The 15,330-nt window shown below is 40.7% G+C and overlaps 1 protein-coding gene across 25 annotated transcripts in view; it reads right to left on the bottom strand.

Annotated features, from left to right (window-relative positions):
* MAP2K5 (mitogen-activated protein kinase kinase 5) overlaps window positions 1–15,330 on the bottom strand; it is a 279,080-nt gene that overhangs the window by 107,317 nt on the left and 156,433 nt on the right. For all 25 annotated transcript variants that reach the window (XR_013520769.1, XR_013520770.1, XR_013520771.1 and 22 more), the window contains one exon: window positions 6,595–6,666. Coding sequence is in view for 22 of the 25 variants with exons in the window: in XM_054239383.2 (XP_054095358.1) it covers window positions 6,595–6,666 (72 nt within the window). In the remaining 3 variants the exon portion in view is untranslated. The remainder of the gene's footprint in view (window positions 1–6,594; window positions 6,667–15,330) is intronic.

The raw sequence follows: 15,330 nt of genomic DNA, 5'->3' as shown, positions 1-15,330 counted from the left end.
GAGGAGAATGAATGTATGTTGACTTAGTTTCTGATTCAAGAAGGACCAACTTAAAACTGACTTTTGCAGATATGACTGTTTACTTCCCAACTACAGAGTTATGTTGTGAACTCAAATGATATAATATAAATGGAATAATTACTTAGTAAAAAATGAGACTGGGACTTTATCCTTAAGCCATTCTTTAGAAGAGATAAGCACTGAACTGCCTGGGAAATTCAGAAATTAGGCCCTAAAATACTGTAGCCACCCCTAATAAAACTATCAAACTTGGTAGTTTATATATACACCAAACTCATTTTCATTTTAAAGTTTAGCCCTGAAGTCTTGAACAGTGACTACAAGGTTAACAATCCTTAACATCTCCCAGGAAACTGAATCAGTATGAGCTTTCCAGAAGAGGTAAACAAATATTCCAGGAAGGATTATCCTCCTGGTTTGTCCTAGTTCAGGAATTTTATATCCTTGTTAGTGGGTCTCACTTCTTTTTTATTTTCTTTTTGTATTTCCACACTGATTCTTGCTAATGAAGGTTCAAGGAGAAAGAACTGCAATTCCACATGGGTTCTCTTCCTCAGTAGAGAGTGAGCCCATACAAACCCCATATGAGGCAGTGACCTTTAATGATTCCATAACTAATCCTCAGGATGGGAACTACAACACATTTAAAGATCTGAGTTAAAAACTACAAACAAACAATTGAGAAACCGGCCAAATTCTTCCCATCAAGTCAAACTGCCATATATTAGTCAAGGTGAATAATATTTTTTTCCCTTCCTAAGGGTAATTTCCTTCTTTTTGTTACATCTGCCAACTCCAAATGCTACATGCAGGTGACAAAAACCTGTAAGAGACGCCTTCCATCCCTCTAACAGAGGGATGTTGTACTGAAAGGAGAGAGGAGGATAAAAGATAGTCTGATACTAAAGTTTCTTTGCTTAAGGCATAAATGTACCTGTCTGCGAGTTGGTTTTTTTTTATGGCACATTTTAGTGGCATGTAACATCATTTTTTATGAAAGAGTATGGCGGCCGTGTTATGACTCCTAATGGGGGCTGTGACAGCACATTAACAAGGCAAGGGGCAGTGGGAAGAAGGCAGACAAAGAGGAATTCTGTCATTTCAGGGGTTTAAAACAATGAAGGCATTCAGGTGGGTGCAGTGGTTCACCTGTAGTCCTAGCTACTCAGGAGGCTGAGGCAGGAGGATCACTTGACCCCAGGAACTCGAGGCAACGCTGGGCAACATAGCAAGACAATGTCACTAGAAAAAAAAAAAAAAAGTAGGAGGTGGTGGGGGCAGCCTTCAAGTCTGACAGCTGTAAACTGAACTTTCTGCTTCTGGCATCGCCAAACCTCAGAGATGAGGGTTTATGAAACTGGGAGAAAGCGTGCTAGGGAGACAGAGAAGAGATAGAAAAATTTCATTCCCATTTTGTCTTTATCTGATTCTTTTTTGGGGGAGTGGGGATGGAGTCTCACACCGTCACCTGGGCTGGAGTACAATGGCATGATCTCAGCTCACTGCAACCTCTACCTCCTGGGTTCAAGTGATTCTCCTGCCTCAGCCTCCCAAGTAGCTGAGATTACAGGCACACACCACTACACCTGGCTAATTTTTTATGTTTTTAGTGGAGATGGGGTTGCACTACGTTGACGAGACTGGTCTTGAACTCCTGATCTCATGATCCACCCCCCTCGGCCTCCCAAAGTGCTGGGATTACAGACGTGAGCCACTGCACCTGCCCCTGCAACCTTTTTTTTTTTTAAAAAAAGACTGCATCTTTCTCTGTTGACTAGGCTGGAGTGTGGTGATGCAATCATAGCTCACTGCAGCCTCAAACGCTTAGGCTCAAGCAATCTTCCTGCCTCAGCCTGCCACATAGCGAGTACTAATCACCAATCCCGGCTAAATGAAAAAAAAAAAAAAATTTTTTTTTTTTTAAAGACGGGGTCTTGCTATGTTGCTAGACTAGTGTTGAACTCCTGGCCTCAAGCAATCCTCCTGCCTCACCCTCACAAAGTGCTGTGATTACAGGAGCGAGCCACCAGGCTTGGTCTCTATTTGATTCCTGTGCAATTTCAGGGAAATTCCTTTGCTCAGTTTCCTATATTTTTACCCATTTTTTTCTCTACCACAGGTACCCTAGGAGAAGAAACTATTTAACTGAAAACACTTTTGAAGAAGGCATGCACACAAACAGGTAGTGAAACTACACTAGGGGAGACTTCACATAAAAATTTGACATTTCATCTCTCCATAAGTATTTACAGGGATCCGTATCTTAGAGTGTGCTGGGAAATGGGGAAGGGATCCTCCATCTTTTCCCTCTTTCTCCTAATGGCAAAGTCTGTTCGAGACCAATCTCCCTCAAATGTCAACTCCTTTGTGTGAAATCCCACCCCCTTCCCCCTGTGGCTCAGAGTCATTCGTAAATATCTTTACTGAAGACTCATCATACTATTCTGGGCTACATGTGCCTGTCTTCTCTACCAGAGGTGGGCTCTCCTCAGCTCTGTGTGCTCCTCTCTCCAGGACCTGGCACAGGGCAAGTGCTTAAGAATTGAAGGAAGGAAAGTTTCGACTAGAAAGAGAATCTTGTTTTTTAAAATGAGAGGAAACAGAAGAGGAGCAATTCCTAGAAAGTGTTGACTATGTTACAGAACGCAGTTTGTTCCTCAGATTCTAAAATGCTATTAAGATTCACACTTTCGTCTATAGTGATTTTAAATTGTATTTACCACTTCTATTCCTACCATACTATGGTAAAAACACAGAAGAATCTTGGCCTTCAAGTACTTCCTTTGGACTAACTTCCTAATCCCTTCAGGTAATGCTCTCATCACACTGGCCCTTAAGAAAAAAACAAGAACCTTGGGGTTCCCTTGTTATCTTCACTACTGAATCCTGACAATTTCTCATCTATAGGCTCAAAACCTCCTACTTCTCTTCCCTATCACATGCTTTTCTTTACCTTGGACCCCAAACAGATTAGGTATAAAACATACGCCAGGGGCCTTACACTATTCCTTAATGACTTACTGGTCTATTACTTGGGTTGGTAACATGTTGCATGGGAGTAATAAGCCCCTAAAGGGCAGGGGCTACAATCCCATAGTTCCTTCTGAAGGCATTTAGTTAAGCATCATGTACAGAGGTGCTCAACAACCCTCTCTGATGATCATAATCTCTAATAACATCTCTTCCGCCTGCTGTAACACCCGGCTCCTTACCAGCCATTTTAAAATACAAGGAGCATCAAGAAGCCGAGCTCTTCCTGGCCTTCACTCCTGACCATCTGGTTATCTGCTCTCTACTTTACCACATGAGCCAACACAGTCCTTCTGGCATTCAGGCATTATGACCATTCAGTCATAATGGTCTCTCCCCACACTCAATGCTGACACTTTTTCACTCAGTTCTCTATACCTAATCCTCTTTGATCCCAAAAATTCAATGAGTCTGTTTTCTTCAGTCTTCCAGAGAATATTCAATAGTTTATCTCCAGGATAAATGAATATCATCAACAAAACCCAAATACACCAATGGCAGTCTCCTTCCCTACACTACAAAGAGTCTCTTTTCATTCATATTTGCACCCCTAGCACCCGGCAAAATACTGGCAGACAGACCCATATTTCAATATGCAACATAAATATAACTACGTCATATTTATTGAGCACCTGTCTTCCTACCTACCTAAACTGATCTCCCTGACTCCATGTCTGCCTCTATATAGTCATGCTCCACAGAGCACTCAGTGATCCTGGGAAAATTTAAGTCAGATCATTTCTTCTTTTTTTCTTTTTGAGATGGAGTTTTGCTCTTGTTACCCAGGCTGGAGTGCAATGGCGCAATCTCGGCTCACCGCAACCTCTGCCTGCTTAGCCCAGCTAAGTTTTTGTATTTTTAGTAGAGACGGGGTTTCACCATGTTGACCAGGATGGTCTTGATCTCTTGACCTCGTGATCCACCAGCCTCGGTCTCCCAAAGTGCTGGGATTATAGGCGTGAGCCACCGCGCCCGGCCCAGATCCTTTCTTCTAAGAGTAATACCTAAAGTCCTTAGCATGGCCTACAAGGCTATATTTGACCTGGCCCCTGGCTACCTCTCTAAATTTATTCTTTCTCACTTTTTCCTTGCTAACTCCACTCAAGTCATAATGGTCTCTCCCTTAAATATGCCGAGTGCCCTCTATTTGGTGCCTTTGAACTTGTTATCAGGTGGCATTCAAGTATCTGCTCGAGTGGTACTTTATCAGAGGACTAGTGTGCTTTCTTTTTCTCCATAGGACTTATCACCACCTGACAAATTACATATTTACTTAGCCCTTTGTTTTCTGTCCTTCCCCTCATGCCCCAGCCATCCCCAAATGGAACTCCATGACAGCCAAGACTTGCATGTCCTTTCATTACTTTCTCCCCATTGCCTATACAGCAGGCATAGCAGGAGCTCAACACATGAACGCATAAATGAATGTAAAAGGGATGAATGGTGAACATTTATATGTGCTCTAAATCTTAAATCTAACAGTTATGCTCTCTTCCAGTAGTGCCAGGCCTCTGCATTTTATGCCATTTTATCACTCTTGGTCACACAACTCTAGAGTTGCTGTGTGAAAGCTAAGGAAAGAAAACGAAAAAATGAGCAGCAGCAGAGTCACAGAATGTTAGTCTGGAAAGGGGCTTAGAGGTCAATATTTTACAAATGAAGACACTGAGGCCCAGTGAAGAACAGGGTCACCTAAGAAACTAGTAGCAAACCTGGAACTGTAATCCGGGTCTTCCATTCCCAATCTTGGATTCTTATCTCTACACCATGTAACTTCTCAACTGTCTTACACTATATCCAGTCATTTATAAAATAAATGACAGCAACTTAAAATATGCAAAAGGAAATTGTATCACAGCAATCCTGAGTCCCGCAAATCAAAAACACTAGTTTGCCTTGAAACCGGCTAAATAGAATAAGCCCTTGAGGATTGCTGGGAGACTCAGTTCTGAGATCTCACCACCACTATTGCTAACCTCTCAGCTGATGCATACATATTGTATTTCCTCTTAGATTCCCTCTTAAGAAGAAGAAGAAGATGATGATTTAATAAACGTTGAACACTTTATTTTTGCTTTCTTTCTACTGTGCAGGTGAATTGAGTTTGAAGATTATTTCCTTACAAATACAATTGCATTCAAGCATTACAAAAATAGCAGAAAAAATATTTGACTAAAAAAAAAGTTATAAAATCATGATTGTAACTCTATGATATTATTTAAAGAGTCCTTTCTACTTTTCTATTATAAGAAGTACTGGCCAGGAACAGTGGCTCCTGCCTGAAATCCCAGCACTTTGGGAAGTCAAGGCAGCAGGATCACTTGAGCCCAAGAGTTCAAGAACAGCCTGGGCAATATGGCAAGACCCCATCTCTATTAAGAAAAAAAAGAAAAGTCCTTCTTTCTCTGAATCAATTTAAATGAAAATTTTTGAAGCACTGGTCAGTATACAGGTTCTGTACTATTATAATTCAAACTGAGCCATATGTCCTTCTAATATAATTTATATGCATTTTCTTATAAATCAATAATCATTTTATATTTTAAAAAGCATAGCATAGTGTTCTAGAGGAGCTATATCTAGTACACTAAGATAAAGTCCATTCTAAATACAGCTATAAAGAGTAGATATTGCAATTGTGCTAAATGCATACTTCCACTTCCCCGTCCCTCTCCATCATATCGCACCGCCCCTTAACCCACATACACATGTGATATGACTATACTATAATGAGGTGATTGTTTTTCCTTTCAAAACAAACCTATAGAACTTATACATCCAAATGAGCAGGGCTGTACCTTTTAAACTAATCACCTTTGGAAGTTATATATATATGCATTCCAACAGGGCACAGAATTTTTCTGGAATCCCTCTTTTAGAACACAGGTTCTCCAGATTTAGTGTGTATAAGAATCACCAAGGGAACAGGTTAACAATGCAGATTCTCAGAGATTTGGATTTAGTTGGTTCTGAATGCGGCTGAGGAACCTTTTTTTTTTTATGAGACGGAGTTTTGCTCTTGTTGCCCAGGCTGGAGTGCAATGGCACTAGCTCGGCTCAGTGCAACCTCCACCTCTTAGGTTTAAGCGATTCTCCTGCCTCGGCCTCCCGAGTAGCTGGGATTACAGGCATGTGCCACCACATCCAGCTAATTTTTTGTATTTTTTAGTAGAGACGGGGTTTCTCCGTGTTGGTCTGGCTGGTCTTGAATTCCTGATCTCAGGTGATCTGCCCGTCTCACTTCCCAAAGTGCTGGGATTACAGGTGTGAGCCACCTCGCCCAGCCTGAGGAATCTGTATTTTTAACAAGTGCTCCAGGCAAGTCTTACACAGGTAATCTATAATAAACAGTGCTTTAAAATAACCTCCGGAGTCAGTTGACAAGCCACACAAGGAATCAAAGACTTTATGGTCAAACTCTGTGCATACATCTATATAACATGCTGAAGGTTTATTTTATCTTATTCTTTCAAAATCTTCACTTTCCTGATTGAAAATATCAGTACAGATATGCACAGAAGAGTCTATGTGCAAACAACATACCTCCATAAAAGAGATTCCTAAGCTCCAGACATCAGAATGAATTCCATACTGCTCCCCTGAGATTCTTTCAGGCTGCAAGAAAACGGAAGGGAGCTTGTGAGTTGCTGGATGCTACTCCAGGAAACACACACACTGGACATGAGCTCAGCACAGGTGAAGAGCCACGAACATCTGCACAGCATTTCAGGATGACAAAACAGTTTTATTTGTGTGTGTGTATGTATTTGTCTATGTAGTATACACATAATATATAGAAATTATGTATAGATATATTATTGAATCCTCCCCAAGTTCCCGTGAGGAAGACTTTGGGAGTCATTTCACAGATGAAGAAGATGGAGGCTCAGAGTAGTGACGTAATCTAGGCAAGGTCCTACTGCAGTGGTAGTGAATGAGCTGAGACTAGAACCCAGATCTTCCCACTCCAAATCCAGTGGTCCTGGTTGTGGAGTAACATATTATACAACATTATATATTATCACTTATTTGCACTAGATGGGTCTGGAACAGTAGAGTTTCTTTTAATTTGTTACTTGGAAGTAATTTCAAACTTACAGTAAATTTGAAAGAATGAGATTAAAGCAAAGCACATTCATATATGCTTTACCCAGATTCTACTGTTCAACATTTCATTCCACTGATCAGAGTTTCTTTGTATATGAACCAACAAAGAGTTTGAAAGGTCCATTTGGGACTCTTGGTCCTCCATTCAAGACGTATAGCAAACACCTGGTCTAAAAGATGCTACATAAACACTCTCTGCTTCAGCAGGAATAATTTCATACTGAATGGATGCAGCCTGATCTATCCCTCTAGGATTTGGCATTCAATACAGTACTTCATAGAAGACTTTGGAATGAACACATGAAAAAATGAATAAGAAAAACTGAGGTCTCACAAAGGAGGGATGATTGCTAAAGATTACAGGCTAACCATGGCAGGGCTGAGATCATAACTTACACCCCAACAGCCAATTCAATAGACTCTAAGATGTATCATATGGAACTGGCTGGCCAGTTACAGGACTGACATTACCAACATCAACAATAAAATTATGTGTGAAATTCATTTATTAAAGAATTTCTAATGTAGCAGGCCTTGTTTTAGTGTTTTTCATGCACGTCTCATTTCAGATTCACAAACATCCTTGTAACATTGCTACCATTTTATCAGCCCCATTTAACAGATGAAGAAAACGAGGCACTGAGAGGTTTAGTTTACATTACTAACCATTATGAGTGCTGTATCCAGTAAACAAAGAGGACAGTAATAGCTATCATTTAATGACTATTTACTAGTGGCAAATACTGGGCTAGGTACTTTGCATGTTCTGCTTCATAATGATTTTGCAAAAGAAGGTATTATTGCCCTCAATTTACAAATGTAAAAACTGAGTCTTAGGAAGTGACTTGTTCAAGTCTAGAGCTATGTGTTAGCATTAAATTCACTGTCCAGGAGCAGAGCCAGGATTCAAAGCCAGTTATGTCTGACTGCAAAATTAGAGTTCTTTCCAGTGAGTCAAACTGACCCCACAACTAGAAGTCAGAAGAGCCAAGCACAGTCTTGAGCTGGTCAGTATTTCTCAAAGTGCAGTCTTTGGAATACCCATCACAGAACGTCTGACGTGCTGACTATTAATACAGATGAACCTCCAGAATCAGAATCTCTGGGGGCAAGGCTAGAGACCCTCACTTAAAAAAATTTCTCTGGGTGATTCTTTGGTCCACTTAGTTCCAGTCACTAAACATTTCCATGTTCCCTGCTGAGACGATGACCTTTTAGATCTCCCTGCCTTCCTCTTCTCTGCTTAACGAGCACGTCTCACACAGCTCCTGTGTAAGGTAAAACCGTTCTCTACTCCTATAGCAGAATTATAAATTCCTGCTTCTGTACTTCATTCAAATGCTGTTCATATCTTATTATTTATCACACTGTGCTGTAAAATCATTTGTTTTCTAGTCTGTTCTTCCTAAGAGGCCAAGAAAGTACTAGGCAGCTAGTACCATGCCTGATACACAACAGGTACACAGTCAATGCATGCTGACTGAAGGGAGGCAATACATGTTTACTTCATGAACAAATGAGTTCCTTAGAGAGTTCTAATATAACTTCCTCATACATTGCTATTCATGTCCATCAAGAACTTCCAACAAATATGAAAGTCCTAAAACCCTCCAGAATTATTAAGTGTTGCCCTGCTCCCTGCCCTTTTTTCCTTCCTCTCTCCATTTTTTCATTCTGCTGATTGACAGGTATCAAGCATTTCATCCAGAATACAGAACACACACACACACACACACACACACACACACAAGTGGAGCCCACACACAAAATATCTGGGCAGGAACAAAAAGGAGGTTAAACACACTCATTACATTTGCCCACTGAACTATCAAAACAAATGCAAACTGTAAGCTGATAATAAAGCACAGAAAAATCAAATTAAATTTAAAAAGAAAAAATAGAAAAAGTGATAATGTTCACAGATATTAGACGGCAAATAAGAGAACTCTTTTTTTTTTCTTTTGAGACGGAGTTTCGCTCTTGTTACCCAGGCTGGAGTGCAATGGCGCGATCTCGGCTCACCACAACCTCCGCCTCCTGGGTTCAGGCAATTCTCCTGCCTCAGCCTCCTGAGTAGCTGGGATTACAGGCACACGCCACCATGCCCAGCTAATTTTTTGTATTTTTAGTAGAGACGGGGTTTCACCATGTTGACCAGGTTGGTCTCGATCTCTCAACCTCGTGATCCACCCGCCTCGGCCTCCCAAAGTGCTGGGATTACAGGCTTGAGCCACCGCGCCCGGCCAAGAGAACTCTTTTAAGGGTGAGATTCTGATGACCCCTCTTTGGGGAAATGATTCTTGCAATAAGCTAATGAAACAAGATTACTGCTGTGATGGAGTGCTTGAGCAAGAATGCTCAGCAAAAGCCGACAGCAAGCTCCACGTGTCTATCCTCAACAATTCTTAAGGTAGACAGAGATTGGGAAATATGCCCGGGCCCCTGGAAGTGATTTAGACACAAGATAAGCACCAAAACATTCTGAATTTATGCAGCCAGGATATGACGGCCTGAGGCTGCACAATTCAAAGCTGTTCTCACACCTGAAGCCAAGGTGGCTTGCTCCGTCCTCTCCCTTGGAAAAAAAAAAACAAAACCAGCTACCAGGTATCACATTGTTGACAGAATCTCTGTGATGGATATTTACCAGCTAAAAAGCTAAAACTGAGGTTACTTTCTCACATGACAGCTGTCCTCAGTGTGAAAAGCTAAATAATAGGAAAAACATGACTCTTGTCTAAAACACCTTCGTAGTGAGGTTTAAGTGACAAGCTAACAAATGAAACAAAAAACTCTGACCTGTTCTTAATAAGAACAGTAAAGAGGGGTGATGATCTCATAAGTAGAATTTATAGAAGATCTTAAAGAGCAGTCCTTCAGGCTGGTGCCCACACTATACTCCCTCAATGCCCTCTGTGACTCAGCCTTGACAAGAATCCACATTTAGTTAATTAATTCCAGAGCTGTCTGTTTACAACGATATTTGTCAAAAGCAGGAAGTTACCAAGGAATATCCCTTATCTCTTCCAAGAAAGGAATTTCTGTTCAGACTCAGGCTACCTTGAAAATTAACAAAATAGGCACAAAAACTTCAGGCTAGTGTATAGTCAAAATATGTATCAAAAGTGATGAAGATTTTTTTTTCATTGGCAAGATCCCAGTGTAGGCAGACAGAACACTGGTTAAAACAGGCTCTAGAGTTAGACTGCTTGAATTCGGATCTATCTTCCAGTTCACCAATTCTCTCTTCTCCTATGTCTAACATGCTATCAAATACAGTGAGTTTTAAATTTTAATCTCGAAGTTTTGTTTAGGACTTTAAAAATCTACTATGTTACTTCAAAAATTTGTGATCTTAAGTCTGTATGCATCTGTTTCTGCTGCCTGCTGTTCCTGCTGATCTTCTTCAGGTGGCTGAAGTTCTCTTTGCTTGTGTGCCCAGTTCTCTTTGCTTGCTAGTTTTACCTCTTAAAAGAAAAATTTTGAGGCCGGGCGCAGTGGCTCACGCCTGTAATCCCAGCACTTTGGGAGGCCAAGGTGGGTGGATCAAAAGGTCAAGAGATCGAGACCATCCTGGCCAACATGGTGAAACCCCACCTCTACTAAAAATACAAAAATTAGCTAGGAGTGGTGGCATGCGCCTGTGGTCCCAGCTACTCGGGAGGCTGAGGCAGAAGAATTGCTTAAACCTAGGAGGTGGAGGTTGCAGTGAGCCGGGACTATGCCACTGCACTACAGCCTGGCGACAGAACAAGACTCTGTCTCAAAAAAAAGAAAGAAAGAAAGAAAAATTTTGGAGAGGTATTCTGAGGCCTAACGTGGAGATTGCCTCAAACCACTTCTCAGCATGAAGTGCCCTGTCTAACCCAGGACATGTATACATACACCCAGGGTGCAAATCTGTGCCAGGGCTAGGCTATGTTCACAGCTTGTTCCACTTTTCCTATTTCTTCTGCTTCTCTGCTTAGCTCCAGATACCTCCTCTTCAGTTTCCTGGGACTGTGGGAAGAGGAGCAGTTTTAGATCTAGTTTGCTCTTACACTGAGGTTAGCCATTTAGGCTTTCGGCATGGAACAGAGATCTCTCCTGAGACCTTCTTACTTAGGCGGGCCCTGAAACCTGGCCACTGCCACTCTTGCCTGACTGTGATTCAGGCAAATGCCCTCAGGAATAAGCAGTGATGGGGCTCCTATTCTACTTTCCTCTCTGTGGTAGGATTTCATTCAAAACTTGTCCCAGGAGTAGCGCACTGTCTTTTTAGCTCTTCAGTGCATTTGAGATGGTTAAAAAAAAAAATTAGCCAGCATATTTAAACAGAAGAGTTGATCTAAATAACTCTGTGTGCTATTAGTGGAAACTAGAGGTTGATGTCCTAATTAAATTGCCAACTCTGAAACCTTGGGTTACAGATATTTTATCCTTGGTTTCCTCATCTGTAAAATGAAGATAGTAATAATAAACAGTAGTAATAATATGTATTCTTTTGGGGTTGTGTGAAGATTCTATCACTCCCGTAATGTGCTTCAGTGCATGCCACATAGGAATGCTCAGTTAATGTCAGTCCCTTTCCAGTCATCGCCACTACCATTACTACCACCGCACGAGCACAGCCAGCTGAGTTGGATCATGCAACATGTCTGGGTTTTATTCCAAGTAAAGACAATTTCCAACAATTGGAATAGCTTGGGCTGAAAAAAATGTTCTGGAGATAAGAATGGTTATTTAGATTGACTTTTTGATCCCAAAGACCAAGTATTTGAGTAAGATTTTTTCATTTTAAAACTGCAGTTAATCATAACAAAAGTGCCAATTTTTATATTTGATTTTTAAAATGATAGTAAGCCAGAAAGACTGAATAGCTGGTTAAAGTTTTAGGAAATTCTATCTTAAAAACAATTAAATTTTTAGTAATTGGAATTTCTGGGCTGGGTGAGGTGGCTCACACCTGTAATCCCAGCATTTTGGGAAGCCAAGGAAGGAAGATCACTTGAAGCCAGGAGTTTGAGACTAACCTGGCCAACATGGAGAAACCCTGTCTCTACTAAAAATACAAAAATTACACAGGAGTGATGGCGTGTGCCTGTAATCCCAGCTACTCTGGAGGCTGAGGCAGGAGAATCGCTTTAACTCAGGAGATAAACGTTGCAGCGAGCTGAGATTATGCCACTGCACTCCAGCCTGGGTGACAGAGTGAGACTCTATCTTAGGGAGAAAAAAGAAAAGAATTTCTGAAAAAATGGTTTAATATAAGCTGCAAGTGTCTGGATCCTTTATAATCCTTCTGGATGAAATCCTTTAAAAATGTGGTTGAAAATCTTTCATGCTTTGAATGAAGGTATCTTTTGAACCTATTAAATAATTATCTGCCCCTAAAAAACAGTATGTCCTTGAGCATGACACTTCACTTTTCCAGGTCTCAGTCTTCTCACTGGTCAACGAGGAGGCTGGATCAAGATGACTTTGCAAGTCTCCTATAAGCACACTGCTTAATGTGCACAAACTTGGTTTTTCTAAATGACTAATGATGTTACAAAAGCCTCCCTTTTTCCAAATGATCTTTTCTCTCTCTTTTTTTTTTTTTTGGAGTCTCACGCTGTTGCCAGGCTGGAGTGCAGTGGCGTGATCTCGGCTCACCACAACCTCTGCCCCCAGGGTTCAAGTGATCCTCCTGTCTCAGCCTCTGGAGTAGCTGGGATTACAGGTATGCACCACCATGTCCAGCTAATTTTTGTATTTTTAGTAGAGAGGACGTTTCACCATGATGGCCAGGGTGGTCTCAGTCTCTTGATGGAGATGTGCCCACCTTAGCCTCCCAAGGTGCTGAGATTACAGGCATGTGCCACCATGCCTGGTCCCTAATTATCTTTTCTATATTTTACACTTCAGATTACAGGATTATAAAGTAATTCCAATATGCAGGGCTATTTCATTTTGATATATTTTCTTTTCAATAGTTTGAGTAGCCTAGCCGGCTGTATTTGAGTAATGTTGGGCCATCTATACTTTGTAACACAAGAAAGATTCCTAACATGAAAAGTTAAATGCTCTGCTTATAATCAGTGAACAAGACCCTTTTGGAATGCAGTGTTCATGAACTAATTCACTTGTCTGACACTGTGTGAGGTGCTGGATATATAGAGTGAACAGAATAAATCCTGCCACTGTGAAAGTCATAATCTAGATTGGGAGAGACACATAAATAATATGGGTATAATGAAAGGCACAGCAATTAAAAATTTTGTCTCTGAATGCAGATCACTTAATTTTGAGTTCTGACTGACACTTATTAGCTTCATGAACTTGGGTAAATAAGTTAACTTCTCATGCTTCAGTTTCTTTATCTCTAAAATGAAAATAATGATATTACCTACGTCATAGTGTTGTGAGGATTTAAGAGTTCATCTATGTAAGAGTGACTGGCACACAAAGCTACTTAAGTGTAAGCTATTATTATACTGATGTTTATCACTGTACAGAAGTATGCATGAATATAAAGTGAGGGAAATGTGTAAAATGAGGGCATCAAATGACTTCTAATTATATATTCCTGCAATGTTTTATTGCTCCTCTTCCCCACTTCTTCACCCTCACCCATGCCTTCTATTTCTGTGTCTTTGCTCATCCTTTCACAGTGACCTTTCTCTTGTGCAAGCACCCTTTCCACATACTGTTTGACTCATCACATTAATACATCTTTTTTTTTTTTTTTGAGACGGAGTTTCGCTCTTGTTACCCAGGCTGGAGTGCAATGGCGCGATCTCGGCTCACCAAAACCTCTGCCTCCTGGGTTCAGGCAATTCTCCTGCCTCAGCCTCCTGAGTAGCTGGGATTACAGGCACGCGCCACCGTGCCCAGCTAATTTTTTGTATTTTTAGTAGAGACGGGGTTTCACCATGTGGACCAGGATGGTCTTGATCTCTTGACCTTGTGATCCACCCGCCTTGGCCTCCCAAAGTGCTGGGATTACAGGTTTGAGCCACTGCGCCCGGCCTGTACATCTTATTTTCTAAACATATGTTTGGTACAAGTTAAGTCTTTATTATGTCACACATAATGCTGCTACATATAATGTCATGTTTCCTGTTTCACCCAAGTCTTATCTGGATTATAGAATGGTTCCACTGTACCTGTCTAGCAGCACAGAAGGTGCTCAGTCAATGCTGGTTGATTAATTGAAGGTGCTCAGTTTCAGATACAGCTTTCACTGCCACAGACCAGGGGCTGGCAAACTTTTTCGGTAAAGGGTCAGCTAGAAAATATTTTTCATGTTATGGGCCATATGCTCTCTGCTACAACTGTCACAACTACTTAACTCTGCCACTGTAGTGCTAAAGCGGCCATGCATCATAATATATTAACAAATGGGTGTGGACATATCCCAGTGAAACTTTATTTACAAAAATAGGCAGTAAGAGCTCAGAAGAATGATCAGTACATTGTTCCAGTAAATTGAATTTGGCCTAATAACTATAGTTCATGGATATTTGGCATAGGGCCTAATGTTGAACTCAAAATTATAAAATATACCAGCTAAAATGAGAACGACTGTGGTTTTGAAAAAAAAAAAAAAAGCTCAGCTCTTCTCTCTCAAGAAACTGTCAGCAGATAAAAGGCAGGGATTCAGGGATTCCCACCTTTATTATAATAATATAGGTTATTTCCACCTCCTCCCATCCCCAACCTCACACCATGTAAAATAGTACTTGGGTAATAAGAGCCTCCTACTGAACTGAGCAAAACTCAGTTTTGTAGTTAAAGCTAAAAAAAAAAAGTATAAGATGCTGCTTTGCTATTATTTCTCCTTTTCTAGGTATCTTACGCTTTTTATAGCTTGAACTACAAAGCTGACGACAAGAATTCACTCATCCAAGAAGCAAACCAATTTTAGTTATGTCAATCTGAGCTAACATTTCATAATTTCAATCCTCACATTTTCAATTAACAGATGGACGCATCACATTCATCCATAAACAAAAATAAAAAACTAATTTCTTTAATGTACACCTGGGAAAGACAACTGTAATCTGGACTTGTACATTCAAATATAATGCAATTTAATTATCAGAGGAATTTAAACCTACTAAGAACATGCTGGGTAGTTGAGCAACTGTTTCATTTACAGTCATGTACCCCATCTTTTAAAAAATTACAGTGCTTCATATTCTTTCAAAG

The sequence above is a fragment of the Callithrix jacchus genome, chromosome 8, assembly GCF_049354715.1.
Source record: "Callithrix jacchus isolate 240 chromosome 8, calJac240_pri, whole genome shotgun sequence".
Taxonomy (NCBI): domain Eukaryota; kingdom Metazoa; phylum Chordata; class Mammalia; order Primates; family Cebidae; genus Callithrix; species Callithrix jacchus.
The sequence above is the reverse complement of the archived record's forward strand: the minus strand, read 5'-3'. Positions and strand labels throughout refer to the sequence as shown.